Source organism: Diceros bicornis, chromosome 25, assembly GCF_020826845.1.
Source record: "Diceros bicornis minor isolate mBicDic1 chromosome 25, mDicBic1.mat.cur, whole genome shotgun sequence".
NCBI classification, from domain to species: domain Eukaryota; kingdom Metazoa; phylum Chordata; class Mammalia; order Perissodactyla; family Rhinocerotidae; genus Diceros; species Diceros bicornis.
In genome coordinates, this window is record NC_080764.1 from 44,027,825 (window position 1) to 44,044,843 (window position 17,019).

At 38.0% G+C, this 17,019-nt stretch overlaps 1 protein-coding gene across 1 annotated transcript in view; it reads left to right on the forward strand.

Annotated features, from left to right (window-relative positions):
• The first annotated feature begins 4,815 nt into the window (after window positions 1-4,815).
• The window catches only part of CAPS2 (calcyphosine 2), a 44,258-nt gene continuing 32,054 nt past the window's right edge, over window positions 4,816-17,019 (forward strand). Inside the window, exons 1-6 of the mRNA XM_058568768.1 lie at window positions 4,816-5,000; window positions 8,362-8,471; window positions 13,256-13,305; window positions 14,835-14,880; window positions 14,969-15,094; window positions 16,364-16,540. Of these exons, the coding sequence (XP_058424751.1) occupies window positions 8,391-8,471; window positions 13,256-13,305; window positions 14,835-14,880; window positions 14,969-15,094; window positions 16,364-16,540 (480 nt within the window). The 5' untranslated portion in view covers window positions 4,816-5,000; window positions 8,362-8,390. The remainder of the gene's footprint in view (window positions 5,001-8,361; window positions 8,472-13,255; window positions 13,306-14,834; window positions 14,881-14,968; window positions 15,095-16,363; window positions 16,541-17,019) is intronic.

Sequence of the window (17,019 nt, forward strand, 5' to 3'; positions counted from 1 at the left end):
AGAGTGATCCTACTAAATGTAAGTCAGATCATGTTACTCGTCTGCTCAAACCTTCCAGTCCACAGCTTCCCCAGGGACTCACAGCAAAATCCCACGTCCTCACAATAGCCTCCAGGTTCTGGACAACACAGCCCCTCTCTGATCTCATCTCCTTCTTCTCTCCCCTTCCTTTTCTCTCCTCCAGATGCTCTGGCCCCTTTGTTGTTCCTTGAAAATGCCAAAGTGCTCCTGCCTCAGGGCATTTGCTCTTGTTTCTTTGGCCTAGAACTCTTCTGCAGAAAGCTACACGGCTCATTTATAACCTCTTCCAAATATTTGCTCAAATTACATCTTTTCAAAATACCTGATGGTGGTATTTTATATTACCCATCCTATATCTATCACTTCCCATTGGCCTTTTTCTCCTTTATATTTCTCCATAACCCTTATCTTCATATCTTTGATGTGATTTACTTATTTATATTGTTATCATCTCTCCCTTCGATTGAATGTAAGCCCCATGAGGCAGGATTGCTTATTTTTTTTTTACTATTGTATCCCCAGCATCTCAACAGAGGAGTTCAATATTTGATGAACCGATTAATAAATGAATCCTTTAAAACTGCGATCAAATGTTAGTTCCTTTTATGAAGTCCTCCAATTAGAAGGAAATGCCTGTCATTAAAGTACCTCATGTTTCCATATCTTATTACTTTATTTCTCTTTTTCCTGCTGTATTAGTCAGGGTTATCCAGAGAAACAGAACCACTTGAACATAGACCCCCCCAATCCCTTTACACACAAACACATAGAGACAGAGACAGAGATTTTAAAGAAATTGGCTCACACAATTGTGGGGGCTGGCAGGCCCAAAATCTGTAGTTTAAGCTGACAGACTGAAGATTCAGGTAAGAGCTGATATTGCGGTCTAGAGTCTGAAGGCTAGAAACTCAAGTGGAATTTCTACATTGCACTCTGGAGACAGAATCCCATCTTCTTTGGGAAACTTCAGTCTTTGCTCTTAAGGCCTTCATCTGATTAGATGAGGCCCACCCACACCATGGAGAGTAATCTGCTGTACTCAAAGTCTATTAATTTAAATGTTAATCACATCTAAAAACTATCCTCATGTCTTGACATGAGTGCAGCCATGTTTGGCCATTCCATTAACCTACAGCCACCAGCACACAAAGAAATAAAAAGCTTCTTTCTGTGTGGTGGGAACTGGCCTTTTTCCCGGGAACTGGCCTTTCTCCCATGGAGATAGTTGCAATTTGTAAAAATTTCAAGGTCCTTTGGGTGTCACAGCCTGGGGCAGACTGGCCATCTGTGCCGGGCTGGGACGATAACCAGGGAAAACAATGCACGTACACAACTGCTGGGCTGGGAGGATAGCCAGGAGGCTCAGTGCATGTATGCTACTGATAACCATCTGTGCATGGGAACATTCAATGCTTGCTCTGTAAACTCTGTAACTGCTAACATAAACTGCTGGAAACCGAGGCCTGGTGAGAGTCTCACCTGTGGAGGGGATGCCCTGCCCAGGACCTCTGATGATCGGATTCCCGCCCAGCCGTGTCAGTTGAAGGGACTCTCCCCAGCAGTGGGGCGTGGATGTTGTGAGTAACCGATCTGATGTGTTCCTTTTTCGGTCAACCTGGTGTTTCTCCTTCCGGTTGATTTGTTTCATTTCCCTTCAGTCGATGTGGATGTTTTCCCTTTCCAATTGATCTGATGTTTTTCCCTCTCATTATATGATCTATTCAAATCTGCTGCTATCTCAGCCGATGTGGATGTTTTCCCTTTCCAGTCGAGCTGATGTTTTTCCCTCTTAATATTTGACCTATTTGGATCTGTTTGCAGACTGTCGCCTTTACTTTCCTCTATATAATAAAATAAACCTTCAGTCCATTTGTTTGGAGTGAAAAGTTTCTTTTACGTCTCCGATCAAATCCCTGAACCTCTCATAACACCTCATGAAATATCTAGACTGGTTTTTTGTTGTTTTTTTTTTGTGAGGGAGATCAGCCCTGAGCTAACATCCGTGCTAATCCTCCTCTTTTCGCTGAGGAAGACCGGCTCTGAGCTAACGTCTATTGCCAATCCTCCTCCTTTTTTTCCCCCAAAGCCCCAGTAGATAGTTGTATGTCATAGCTGCACATCCTTCTAGTTGCTGTATGTGGGATGCGGCCTCAGCATGGCCGGAGAAGCGCTGCGTCGGTGCGCACCCAGGATCTGAACCCGGGCCACCAGTAGCGGAGCGTGCGAACTTAACCGCTAAGCCACGGGGCTGGCCCTAGACTGGTATTTGACCAAACAACTGGTCACCATCATCTAGCCAAGTTGACACAAAATTAACCATCATACCCTCTTACTCCTCCAAACATTTCATCTGCCTGTCATTACTTTATTGTTCTTTTCCACTCATACACTGCGTTCAATCAATTTACAAATCCTGCTAGCTCTACTTTTAAAATATACCCTGAATCCAAACACTTCTTTCCATTCTGCAAACAGCCAACATCCTGGTTAGAGCCACCATCATCTCTTGCTGGAAACAGGCCGTAGTATCCTTCTACTCAGTTTCTCTGTATCCATGCCTACCTCATTACCATTTATTTTCCACAGAACAGCCAAATTTTAAAACATAAGCTCCCCTGTTACCAAAACCCTCTAATGACATCTTACCACACTTACGAAATCTGAAGACCTAAATATGGTCCACAAGGCACTGCATAAACCGACAGTGGTTAACCCCTGGGCCCTACCCTACATGCTCCCCCGCCTCACTCTGCTTCAGCCACATCCATCAGCTTGACAAGGACGCTCTCTCTTCAGTCCTTTTGTACTTGCTCTTCTCTTTACCTGCAGAATTCCCCCAGTGAAGCGACACCTTATCATAAACATCTCCTACCTGTCAGTGTCTATCCTGTTAACCTGCTATATTTCTCTTCATGGCGTTAATTGCTACCTGACGTATTATTTATTTATTTATTTAATGTTTGCTGCCTCTATGAGATTGTAACCTTCACTAAAGCAGTGGCTTTGTTTGCTTCACTGCTGGGTCTATAGCACCCAGAGCAGGTACTGAGTCTGCATGCCCTCAATAAATATTTGTTGAATGAAGAAATGAGCACGCTGTAACTTTCTAATAATGTTGTATACAATCGTAAGCTTCTTTAGAAACTATTTCATTTGTCATATACATGCTGGGGGCTCAGTAAATATTTTAGACAATCAATAACTTAAAAGGCAATATTAGCCGGCTTGCATACTTTACTTTTTCTGACATTGGATATATTTGCAGATAGTAGGTGTTTGATGGATGTGTGTTGAGCTTCAAATGCAAATTATTTTGGATCTGCAAATGATATAGGTTAACATATGGCTAATTTAGTTTCATTTTGTATATAGAGAAATTAATTGGTTGTAATAACAACAGAACTTTCATAGAGTAATGAATTGTTTTAAAAGTTGGCAAAAGGTACAATTTATATAATCAACACATAAATCTAAGATTATTGCTTTTCTAATGGATGTTTTAACATAACATCTGGATTGTATAAATGTGTTTTTTAGACCATGTTCCTAATGGCTTAAAGAACTATATTCAGAAATACTGGAGCAATTTAGGTGTACCAAGCCTCAGCGCCAGGAATAGACAAGGATATGTGCTAATGTTATTTTCTTCAATATCTATGGGTCCAATGGGCAAGGTTAGTTGAGCACTAGGATTTTTTAAGATCTATGATAACTTTTTAAAAGTTGAAGTTTAGTTTTGTTTCCTTTTTACTTTTTTCAGTTTATTTTTGCTTTTCTTTCTGTGTGGTGGTAATGGGTAGATGAATTTTATGGAGTATAGGAAAGAAAAAGGAGTGATTACCTTATACCCCTTGACTTCACTATTTTTATGCTTTTAAATGTATTTGTATTTTTACTCCAAAACTGGCTCCAACCTGCAAATTTATATACACACATTTTGAGGGAAGCTAATTTTGAAAAGACACTGCAGATTAGAGAAACAACTTGATTTTGTGGGAAGAGACCTGGATTAGGCTTCAGAAGATCTTAGTTCTAATTCGGGTGTCTGACACCTCGCTGCATAATTCAGGAAAGCTATAGCATAGTAGACTGAATGGAACCTTAGAAACATCTCAGACCAGACTTTTCCTTTTACTGATGAGGAGTTGACACCCAAAGACATTTTGTGCAGAGCAAAGAATAAAATGAAAGTTTCCTCGTTCGTAGGCCTGTTCCTTTTCCATTACGCGAGTATTTTAATTTGTAATTATATATACAGTTATATATGTGATCGTATATGTATATGCGCACACGTATTTAAAGTAATATCTATATCTGTGTCTATCTCTCTCCGTAATACTATACTGCAGTGTTGTCTTCTTAAATAATCGCAAGCTCCTTGAGAGCGGACATTACAGTATATGCTTACAATTTTTACCCCCTCAAAACATCAATCTGGGAGCTGAACAGCCTAGATGCTCTGCAATTTCGTGAAACAGAGCTCACCCGCAGGCAGCACTCCCCGCGGCCCGCCGCGGTCCGCGCCGGGCTTTGGCGCCGTCCCCGCGCGGCGGGAGCGCGGACGCGCAGCCCGCCCCGGCCGCCGCGGGCGTGCAGGCGCCGCCCAGCCGTCCGCTCCGAGGCTGCGGGCCGGGCCGGGCTGTCCTCGCCGGGGCCTTGCGGTGAGCGCCTCCGCCCGGGGCAGGCGGAGGGGCGGCGACAGCGCGGGGCGGGAGGTGGCGTGGCGGACGAGGGACTTGGGCCCACGACCTTCTTTTCCTTGGAAGCGAGGGGTTCGAGGCCCCGCGTGGAGGCGCCTGTTGCCAGGCAACCGCAGACGCGGGCCTGCGCCGGCCCAGCCTTTCCGGGAACTGTCCCTTTCCAGCTTGTCCTGTCTGAAGCTGTCTGAAGAGGGTTCTCAGTGGATCGCCCTAGTTTGTACCCTTTCCAGCCCTCCCGCTCTGGACTGGGTCTTTACCCAGATTGTTGGGTCAAGTCAGGTTGGTTGCCCCTTGTGTCCCATCCCAGTCCATGATCCCAGGTGGGAAGAGGGTGGAGCATTCCTTTCGGTACGTTGCAGGTACTCAAGTACAATCTCAACTTTTGGGGAAGTCATGTGGGGGCAGTTACTCTGCTTCATTTGAAATTAGGAACGACCCCAGGTTCAGTTCAGATACCTGGTCTGTTATCACCTGACTCCAAGATAGACTGGGTCTACCCCTGCGTGGAGCTTACATACTACATTGTATTTACAAGTCTCTTTCCTCTCTCCTTGATTATGGACTGGCTTTGATCAGTTTTTTCGTTGCTTTCTACTATGTTCTGATTTGGTATAAGCAACGTTATGGCCACTAATGTCATTAGCCAAGAGAGAAGTTATGATAATTAGAATTGGAAATAATCATCCTTAAAAAATGAGAGAAGTGGGAGGTGAGTTCAGTTCTTTTTGGTAGCTCTAAAGATGATATGGTAAGTCTTGGGTCTGTTAGTCAACAATATTCGTTACATGTTAGAAATAACATCTCAGGACTTGGCAGCAGTTTGGGTGGAGACAAGCCATTCTTCCCTCCTGCACTCCTTCCCCACTCCCAGCCCCATCCTCAACACATCTCAACTGGATATTCAGCGTTTTAGGACAAAGACAACCCTTGGCGTGCTTTCCAAAGATTGGCTCACAGTCCATTTGTTTGAAATGCTGATTCTTTTGCCACCAAGTTTAGGTTTCTGGTGTTCTTTAGTCTTGAAGCTAATTCCTCTCCCCTTCTTCTATCACCTGTACCAGCAAGGGTGCAGAACTGGAAAGAGGTCTGAAACCTGTATGAATTCAGGCTCTGCAATAACTGGCAAATAATTTGGCAAAGTAAAATTCACTTTTCTGGGTTCTCAGATTCCTCAGTTTGAAAATCAGAAGGTTGAGCTGTTTTATCTCTGAAGTTCCTCTGAAATAGGGTGTCAGTGACCTGTCTGCTCTAATGCTGTAGATCCTGGAGTGTTCCATATATGATGATATTGCCCTTTGAATACCCCCATACCTAAATGAATCATTATGCTAGGAATTATAGTTTTGAAATAACTCATATCTGAATTGACTGAATTTACTTATTTAACAAATATTTAAGTTCCTACTATTTTCTAGGCTTTCTGCTAAGTGCTGAGATATAGGGTGAGCAAAACTAGTAGTCCTTGCCTTTGTGAGGCTGGCAGTATAGTGATGAAGAATAATAGTTACCACTCATGCTTTAAATACATTATCTAATTGTTTGAAGACAATTTATATGTGGGCATTGTGATCATGTCATAGTTGTAAGTTCAGAGAAGTGAAACTAATATAAGAATATGTTTAAAATATGTACAGGTATTTGACTATGCCTTAATTTATTGACTAAATATTTATTGAGCATCTGCTATATTGAGGGCATGAGATGCCAACCTTCTTGGTCTTCACAGTTCATTAGGGAGATGAAAAGAGCTAATTACAGTGAAGGGTGATGCCTGTCACACCTGAGGAAGTACAGGGACTAGGAGGACCTGGACATCTGAGGGTTTAAATTTTGTTGTTTTTATTATTTGCAAATGAGTTATAGTGATTTAAAGTGACCTCTAGTGATTTGAAATGGCTTTAATGTTGCTAAGGTATAAATAATTATGACCCTGATGTGTGGAGAAAATCACTTAGCTGATTGCTTAGCATCCATGTCTCAACTTGGGTTCATTGGCCGCTAACCATCAGGACAAATGCAACAGCTCTTGTGATGTGATTAAAAGCAAACAACTACCCCCATACCCCCAACCAAACCAAAGACAACTTTAAAAAGTTGCTTCTTTGTGAAAGATCTCTCTGAAAAGAAAGCCATGTGCCAGCTAGTGCTATAGCAGCATTTTCCAATCTAATGATTTGTGATGTTTTCAGAACATGTCTACTGTTGGTTGGTAAGTCTTCCTGACTGTACTGTTATAGTAGGATTCCAGGCTTAGGGCAAGGAGTTTTTAGGGGAGGGGGCTATGGAAATGGGATATCTTTCAGGTAAGAGGATTTCATTGGGTATAAAATAAAACTACATTTTCATAATAATGACGATGGCTACGCTGTATTGAATGTTAACCCTGTTCCACAAGATACAGGAGGATAAGAAAGGTGCTAACATTAAACTCGTTGTAGAAATATTGGCTCAGAAAGATTAAGTTCTTATCCAAGTTTACATTATGGGAAAGTGTTAAAAATGAGCATTTTAATGTCAGTCTGTCTGACTCCAAGCTGACGCTATGTTGTGCTATCTTTCCTTAAAAAAAACACAAACAAAAAATTTTACTATTAAAATAAATCGAAGTCTAATATTAGAAAAAGAAAGTATGAATGAATCATTGAACAAAAATATATCCTTGGTAATATAAAGTCAAAGTATAAAATAAAATATACAAAATTTGGATAACTGATATTTATCTGAGTTTTGTTTTGTACATATTTGCAAGTTGATTATTTTCAACATTCTCTTGCAAGCAGTTTTACCTGTCACTTCATAATTACTAATTGGACCATTCACTCCATTTTATTCTTTGTATTAGATAAAGATTCTGTTTGCTAAAAAATATTTTCATCAGCCAACTTGGGCAAAAATCAAAACTCATAAAGGTTTAGGAAAAGAGTCAAGAAAATATATTTGTGTCACTTTGTGGTAGAGAAGAAGTCCATGCGTTAGTTGCCTATTGCTGCTGTAAAAAATTACTGCTAACTTAGTGGTTTAAAACAACATAAAGTCACTATTTTATAGTTGTGGAGGCCAGAAGTACAAAATGAGGCCTCCAGGGCTACAATCAAGACGTCAGCGGGGCTGGTTTCTTCTGGAGGCTCCAGGGAAGATTCCATTCCTTGCCTCTTCTAGCTTCTGGCGCCTGTGGGGCCTCTCCCTGCGTTTGGAAAGCCGGCTGCGTAGCGTCTTCACGCCTCTCTGCCTGTGCTTCCGTCCTCGTGTCTTCTCTGTCTCACTCGGGTCGCCCTGCCTCCCTTTTGTAAGAACCCTGCTGATTAACTGGGCCCAGCAGATAATCCAGGATAACCTCCTCATTTTAAAATCCTGAACTTAATCGTCTGAAAAGTCCTTTTTGGCACGTAAGGCAACGTCTGCACAGGCCTGGTGATTACGACACGGACGTCTGTGGGCGGCCGTTATGCAGACTAGTGTTTGCTCCACGGATGTTGCCTGGCATAATGTAATTGCCTCACAAAAAGTTGACTTGGTTGAAAGAAGTAAAAATGATTAACCACATGATTTCTTTCCATGTAGTAGTATTATGTAATTTGCATGGCTTATTTAAAATTAGAGTAAGAATTTTCATTTTATGTTTATTTTACCTTTTTCGAAGGATACTGCATGGTAGATACGTGAACTTGAATGGATTTAGAGGTTAAAGGAGTTGCTGCTTCTCCTACAAGTCAAACTCGGCCATTCTCTGGAAGAAAGAAGCCACTACAAGTATGTATGCTATAAATTTTCCTCTCGTAGGATAATTCATTAAACAATTTTCTGACTCCTTTCTTTGTGTTTTTATGACTATTTATACTTCCAAATATTTAAGATCAATATTTCCTAGATTTGAATAATTGAACCACCGAAATTGAAGATAATTATTACTTGAAAATTGGTCACTATTTGAATTAGTTTTATTTTTTTAAATTAAGCTTATTTTTGTTTCTTATTATTAAAAAACTGTGTATGTCTTCAGAAAATAAAAAAAGGAAAAATAGTGGAAAGAAGAAGAAAATATCAATATACATTTTGTATAGCTATGTGGGGAGAGAATCTGGGCTTCTATTATTAAGACTTTTATTCTTCTCAGCCTTTATAATATCACTGTTGTGTATATCCTTGATTAATTAAGTGCAAGTTTAAAGCTACTTTGTCGCTGTATCCACCACAGAATTGGGTAAATATAAAATTTAGTTTAGAAATACAGAAAAGTGATGTATATTTCCTTGCTGTTCTTATTATTTCAAATATTGAATGCCTACTGCTTATCAGCGACCATGATAAATGTTTCAATAATTTATATCACATAATTCTTACAACCAACCTTTGAGGTAAGTAGTATTATTAACTTGCTTTCAGATATGGAAGAACTAGAGATTCAGTGACTTGCCATTATTTGAACTCTAGTTGTGACCTCAAGATCTGTACTCCTCACTCTGTGTCAGCAGTCTCCCTTTATATGGATGAATCGGTGCCTTGGGGTTCTTCTGCACAGTATTATGGGTTAAATCTGAATTATTGGATGATTTGAATCAAAGCAGCCCTTGTTAGTCAAAATATCAAGTACAATATTACAGCCTTTCCCACTGATTGTTTGGTTATCATATTATAGAGGTTTCAGCTTTTTTCCTGGTTGTTAGGAAAAGCTCAAGCTTTAAGTTCTTAAAAAAATGATTTCTAAAATTACCTTTTTCTGCCCAAATAATATCTTTAAGTCTTAATGCCTTTATCTCTGTATTAGGAAGGTCCAGCTAGTGGTGGAGTTAGGGAACAAGTTTATGTTTATCTTAGAGCTCTTGTTTCTTAAGAAAAAAGTATTTCCAGATATCCAGGTTATTGTCTCTTAGAGTTGATCAGCAAAGTATCAATATCATAGTTATCAGCTGCCATTTCTGGAGTGTTCTAAAAGCTAGAATTAAAAGTGAGAATACATAAAATTTTTTTTAAAAAATGATACTTAATGCTTCAAATATCATTACAAACACCAACAACTGATAAATACATGTGGGAGATAAGAATATAATAAACAAATGGGACTTTATCAGATTAAAGAGCTTCTATAAGACAAACGAAACCAGAATCAAGATGAACAGACAACCCACCAGCTAGGAGAGAGTATTTGCAAAACATACATCTGACAAGGGGTTGATCTCCATAATATATAAAGAACTCACACAACTGAACAACAAAAAAAACAAACAACCCGATCAAAAAATGGGCAGAGGAAATGAACAGACACTTCTCCAAAGAAGATATACAGATGGCCAATAGGCACGTGAAAAGATGTTCAACATCACTAATCATCAGGGAAATGTAAATCAAGACAACACTAAGATATCACCTCACGCCCGTTAGAATGGCTATAATCACCAAGACAAAAAACAACAAATGTTGGAGAGGACGTGGAGAAACAGGAACCCTCATACACAACTGGTGGGAATGCTAACTGGTGCAGCCTCTATGGAAAACAGTATGGAGATTCCTCAAAGAATTAAAAATAGAGATGCCCTATGATCCAGCCATCCCACTGCTGGGAATCTATCCAACAAACCTGAAATCAACAATCCAAAGAGGCTTATGCACCCCTATGTTCATTGCAGCATTATTCACCATAGCCAAGAAGTGGAAGCAACCTAAGTTCCTTGACTGACGATTGGATTAAGAAAATGTGGTATATATATACAATGGAATACTACTCAGCCATAAAAAAAGATAAAATCGTCCCATTTGCAACAACATGGATGGGCCTGGAGCGTATTATGTTAAGTGAAATAAGCCAGAAAGAGCAAGACAGACACTGTATGATTTCACTCATATATGGAATATAAACCAACACATGGACAGAGAAAACTGTATTGTGGTTACCAGGGGCAAGAGGGGTGGGGTGTGGGCACAAGGGGTGAAGGGAGTCATATATATGGTGATGGACAAACAAAAATGTACAACCCAAAATTTCACAATGTTAAAAACTATTAAAACATCAATAAAAAAAAAAGTTGTTCAGCCCCACTGATAAAGGGATTAAAATGAACATAATTATATTCTTTTATGTGTCTATTATATTAGAGGAAAAATGTAATACTGAGAGTACTCAGAACTAGAGTTGGTGCATTGTAAATTGGTACCACATTTTTGGAAAGGAGATTGGCAGTGTGTATTGAGCTACAAAAGTTTTCAAATTATTTGATGCAAATAATTTTATACCGAGTACTATGTTCTAAGGAAACAATCCAAAATATAGAAAATGCCAAATGAGAAAAAAGGTATTTTTTGAAGTGTGTTTTTCAATAGTGAAAAATATATTGAAAAATATGTAGCAATTGAGAAATATTAGATAAATTAATGTACAACCTTTAGATGGAATATTGTATAGACATAAAAACGATGATTTTAAGGAGTAGCATAGAAATAGCTTATAATAAAAGGTGAAAAAGACACTATACATGTCATTATACATTTGTCTAAACTTGTAAAATGTACAACACTAAGAGTGAACCGTAATGTAATCTATGGAGTTTGGGTGATAATGATGTGTTCATTTAGGTTCATCAGTTGTAACAAATGTATCACTCTTGTGGGGGTGTGGATAATGGGGGAGGCTATGCATGTGTGGGGTTGGGGGCTGTATGGGAAATCTTTGGACCTTCCACTCACTTTTTCTGTGAACCTAAAACTGTTCTAAAACATAAAGTCTATTTTTAAAAAGTATAGTTTAAATAAAGTCTTTTTTTTTTTTGAGGAAGTTTCACCCTGAGCTAACATCTGTGCCAGTATTCCTCTATTTTGTATGTGGGTCACCACCACAGCACAGCTGCTGATGAGAGGTGCAGGTCCGAGCCCGGGAGCTGAACCTGGGCCGCTGAAGCACAGCATGCCAAACTTAACCTCTAGGCCCCGGGGCAGGCCCCTACAGTCTATTTTGAAAAAAGAGAGGATACAAAAATATCCAGCTTTTTAAATAAATGGCCAGGTAGTAAATATTTTTGGCTTCATGGGCCATGCAGTCTCTGTCGCAACCACTTAACTCTGCTGTTATAGTGAGAACATATAGACAGTTTTTAAATAAATTAAGATAGCTGTGTTCCAATAAAACTTTATTTACAAAAACAGAGCTGGGCCATAGTTTTCTGACCCCTAGCCTAGGGTTTTATAAGCTATAATTTATCTTTATTCTGGATTGGCTAGCACAATTTTATTGGAATTAGAAAGGAAAAGTAACTGCCATTCTAAAATCTTTATGCCTGTGACTTCAGAAGACTGTCTATAAGTCTATTAAAACACTTTCTGGGGAATAATAATGATGATTATCATGATGACTATGGCAGCTATAGCTATATTCTATTTAGATTTTCTCCCTAAAGTTAGATGTCACAATATTCCCCAAATACCATTAAGAAAATGTTTGATGGATAATGGAAGTGTGCTGCTGTATTAGGCTACATTTTATATATATGTATATATATATGCGTGCGCACACACACATACACATAATTATATTTTTATTTTATTATATTAAATATAATTGATACATTATATTATATATAGTAAATTTTTTAAAATTTAAATGATCATCTAATTTTACATTTCTACATTTTAATTATTTATTAGGATAGTACTTAAAACAATGCCATATTAAAATTGATACTGAGCTAAGTTTGTTTTCTCTTACTCTTATGGTCAGAGTGATGGAGCTCAGTCATGAATATAATTTCTATGCTTGCTATCAGTATCACAAAAATCACCAGTTAGATAACATGTCAGAAGTAAGCTCTAAGTGCTAGTGAGTGAATTGTTTCCTGCTTTTATTTACTTAACTTTCCCTAAGACTCATACATATTTCTTATTCCATGTTGACTAAGCTCACTGAAATTTGCAGATTTTTTGACAATAAGATTGAACATTTACAAACATATACATGTATATGTTTGCACTTCCTTGCTTAAATCCTGCACCGCCTTCCCACTTTAGGACAAGGTCCAAGTTCCTTAATCTGTATTATAATATAGCAAGTCTGGCCACTACCTCCTCACACTCAGGGTTCCAGCCCTTTCCGGCTGTTGACTCTTGCCCGTGGGACTGTGCAGCACAAATTGTTCCTCCTGGCTGAAGCAGTTTTCTCCCTTCTCTCTTCCTCTGGCTAACTCCTACTCATCCTTCAGAGCTTCATTTAAACATTACTTTTTTGTTGTGAAAAAATCTCCTCAGTTTCCTAGATGTGGTTGGGTGCACAGGCTATGTATAGCCTCTGTCACAGGACGTATTTTCCACATTAGCGTGTGAACGAAGGTCTTCCGCAGCAGACAGCGTGCTCCACGGGGAGGAACTATCTGTGTTGCTAATAATCCTGCCTCTGTGTCTCAAGCACAGTAGGGAGGGGCTTGATAAATATTTCTTATATAAAGTTTACTGAGAAAAATTATAATTAGCCTTCTTGCATTGACACATTACTGTCTTTTAAAGTATGAATAAGGGATATATACACACTGATTCTAATTTTTTTTTAATTAAAGCAAGGATGGACTTCGAGATCATGGGCAATCCGGAATCCTTGCCTACCTGTGTAAGTCACATTTCTTCACATTTGAGCTGTTTAGTGGGCAAATATTTATAATACATTGACAAGTACAAAAAGAAAGCATAATTGTATATGTAGCTATGATCGTGAACCACGGAAAAATTTATATGCATGTGGATGGCCTGAAAATGACTCTGCTAAAATTAAAGTAGCTCTTGTGATAGGATGGTTGGATTAAGGGTAATATGTCTCTTGTTTTTTACTTTCTTTAATATTATTTTTATATTATCCTGAAAAAGTTAAAATATAGTTTTATTTAGAAAGTTCAGCTAAATGCATTTATTAAAGAAATACATGAAATTTTTCAGTTTATAATTGGGATAGTCAAAATGAATTTAATGGGAGTATATCTGTGCTTTGATCTTATCTTCAGGAATATGACAATTTTATCAATCTTATTAAAATGATTTTATTTTGGGACTAGAATATATTAATTTATGTTTTATATTTTACATTTTTGCCTTTTAAAATTTGGAAGGATATGATTTTTATATATTTTTAAATATATTAGACTACAGGACTTCTTGGAAAATAGAAATTAAAAACAATAATTTATTAGGCTGAGCTATATAAAATTGACATGTTTACAGATTGCACATGGGCAAATATCAGCAATTTCATGTGGTTCCACATAATAGATGCCTATGTGGTCATCTAGACAAAGCATCGAGAGAGGTGTGAGTGCTGGGTACAAGATACTGAGGCTGTGGTGACAGTCAGTGGTGTGCTGAGGGGTGTTTAACAGCTGGTTTTCTGAAAGTGTACTACAAGTTCATTACAAATTTTACTTGTTAATTATAAATAAAATTAAGTATATTTTATGTTGAATATAAGTTTTACATGAAAATATCAGCCAACGTGAATGTTGTTCTTGTAGAGTGACGTGTGTGAGTTCTTTGCTGAATCAAGTAACAGTTTTGAATACCGGAACAATGTTTCCTCAGTTTTTTGTCACTCACAAAACATGACAGTTACAGACATGATACACTTTTAAGTTTAATATGTACTATTAACATTTTCTCCACCACTTTTTTAAGTCTCAGAAATCAACAAAATAGTATATCAAGTCCTGATTCGTAGCATTTGCCCATTTCTGTGTAAATCACCCCACTGTGGCTGATTTCAAGCTGTCTGTGTGATGTCACTGAACATGGAGTTGGAAAGGGACGCACACCATTATGTTACCACACAATACGATAGATGTAAATAACTGCTGGGACACAGGTAATAGTGAAGTGTAGTAGAACCATCATGAAGTGATGACTTTTGAGTATTTATTATCTTTGTTTTTAATATAATTTACTTAATTATAAGTTGATATAATTTTATTTTTACTAATTCCGTGTTAACAATCAGCTCAGAAAGTTACTGAACATTAGAAGCCTGTCACAGCTGGTAGGAGCCAGCACCATTGGGCTCAGACTACCTGTTTATATAAGATGTAGTGTATATGGTTTGCAACTATTAAAGTCTCATTTTTAAAAGTCATGGGATGCATAGATTATTTCTTTCAGGGTCCCACCACTGGATTTGGGAAGCCTTGTTGACTCTGATGATGAGGTAATTTTTACTTGGTGTTTGATATAATAAACATTTCAACATAATATTACAGATAGCATTTAATAAGTGTCGTTTAATTTTATTTTAGGATGATTTTTCGTATGTTCCACTTAGTACAGCACATATTTATTTTAACCCACCAAATTCATCTTCTGCTTTTGGTTGTGTCACACCATGTCAAATTCCATGTACTCAGCGTCACCTAAATGAACTGGTTAGTATTTATTCCTCATTACCAACTTTCAGAATTATAGTGTGCATTTTAGCACTTTTTTAAATCCAGAAATGTCATTATGTTCAGTCTATGTTTTGTCCAGTTTAAATGTTTTATGTATTAACGTCCCAAACAATAATTTTACTTTGTTTTACATTTTTGCCTCACATAGAATGGCATTTTTAAAATGTCTTATAAAATTGGTAAAGTACAGGTTTATACTAACAGAGAGGCCAGGGATTTAAAAATTACAGCAGAATGTTAGATCAGCTCTTGCTAGTTTAACAGTATAAAATTGGCTTCTTGGAAACTGACTCATAACTAGGATACTACAGAGTAAGAACTATACTCATTCCAAGGTGTCTCCTTGGGACATATTTATACTTCAAACAATACTTAATGCTTATTCCATGCTATCCATAAATTCCATCAATTCCATAGCATGGAATAAAGCACAAGTTCTAACCAGTACTTTGTGAGCAGGGCTTGCTTTTCTGTCTTTATTAGTCTTTCTCCTGTAGCTGGCCCTGTTCACATTCTCCTCAGTCTCATTTTTGATAGCTTGCATGAACAGGACCCTAGTCTGTATCACGCTGCAGGTTTCATCCTGAAGCTTTGCCTCATCCTTCTCTGGATATGGACATGGATTCAGCACTTTTCGAGGGTTGTACTGCTTTATCCTCCTTTTGGAGTGGCTATCTCTCCATGGGTGATATGTGTTTGCTTAGTGCCCCTGTTAAGTTTCTCTTATCCACTGGTTCTGTTGTCTCTCGTCCTGTGGAAATGTGGCAGGGAACCAAATAAAACCAGAAGGTAGAATATCTCAGTGTTCTAGAAACGGCAGCCAGTGCTTCTCAGGATTAGTCTCTCCAGGTCCTATGACTATTCTGGAGGAAATGATTGACAATGGAGTTTTTCTGGGGCAGGAAAAATGCCTATCTAAAACTCCTAAGAAGAAAGAAAAGTCATTTTTTCTCCTCTCAACTTATTTTAGAACCAGGATTGATCTGGGAAATAAGGTACAGGCTCACTGGTATTTAAGGCCAGCGCCCATTCTGAGCAGTTCTGTGTGCTCTGATTGCTCAGTGATACTCTACCAGCTAAATGTTTTAAATATCACCTCTGTTTAGAACATAGATTATAATGGTCTGTTTCTTAGACAATAAAAATGCTAAGGTAAATGATAAACCTGTTAATGTTAATAAGGAAAATTAATAATAATTTTGGGTTTTTTCTGATGAATAGCATGCTTTTTCTTTTTACCTCTAGGAGCAGGACATAATACCTGAAAATTTGCCAGCCCCAACAGACAAATATAAACTAAAATATCAGCAATACAAAACTGAAATGAAAGAGGGATATAAACAATATAGTCAGAAAAAAGCAGAAAAGGCAAAATCTAACATCACACATCAGCAGTCTCCAAGGAATGGGACCGATGACAAGGTAATATAAGACGCTTTATGAAGTTTAATGATGTTTAAAGAAAACGGCACTTGTCTTATAGAAACAGCTTTTTGTCTGATATGTCTTGCTGTTAGTCGTAATAAGTATAACAGCTAACATTCATTTCTGTGTGCCAGGAACTATTTTAAGTATTTTACTTATAGTAACTAGTTTATTCTTCACAACAACCATAAAGGGTTATTATCACCATTTTCAGATGTGAAAACTCTAGCTATATGACCTAGTCATCTTTTCTCTGTTAGTAGTTTTGCACTTGCCTTGGGATTGGGAATAAGACAATATTATGTATCTGTTTTTGATGTGGCTATCTTGAACTCTCTTGGTCTCATGGTCTACATTTTAAAGTTTAAAAGTGATTTCAGACTTTATAGTGACTCTTTTATTCTAAAACTGTCATTACTCCATGATTGTCTTCTGCTTCATTTTAGGAGATGTTGTTTAACATCATGAATTGCAGA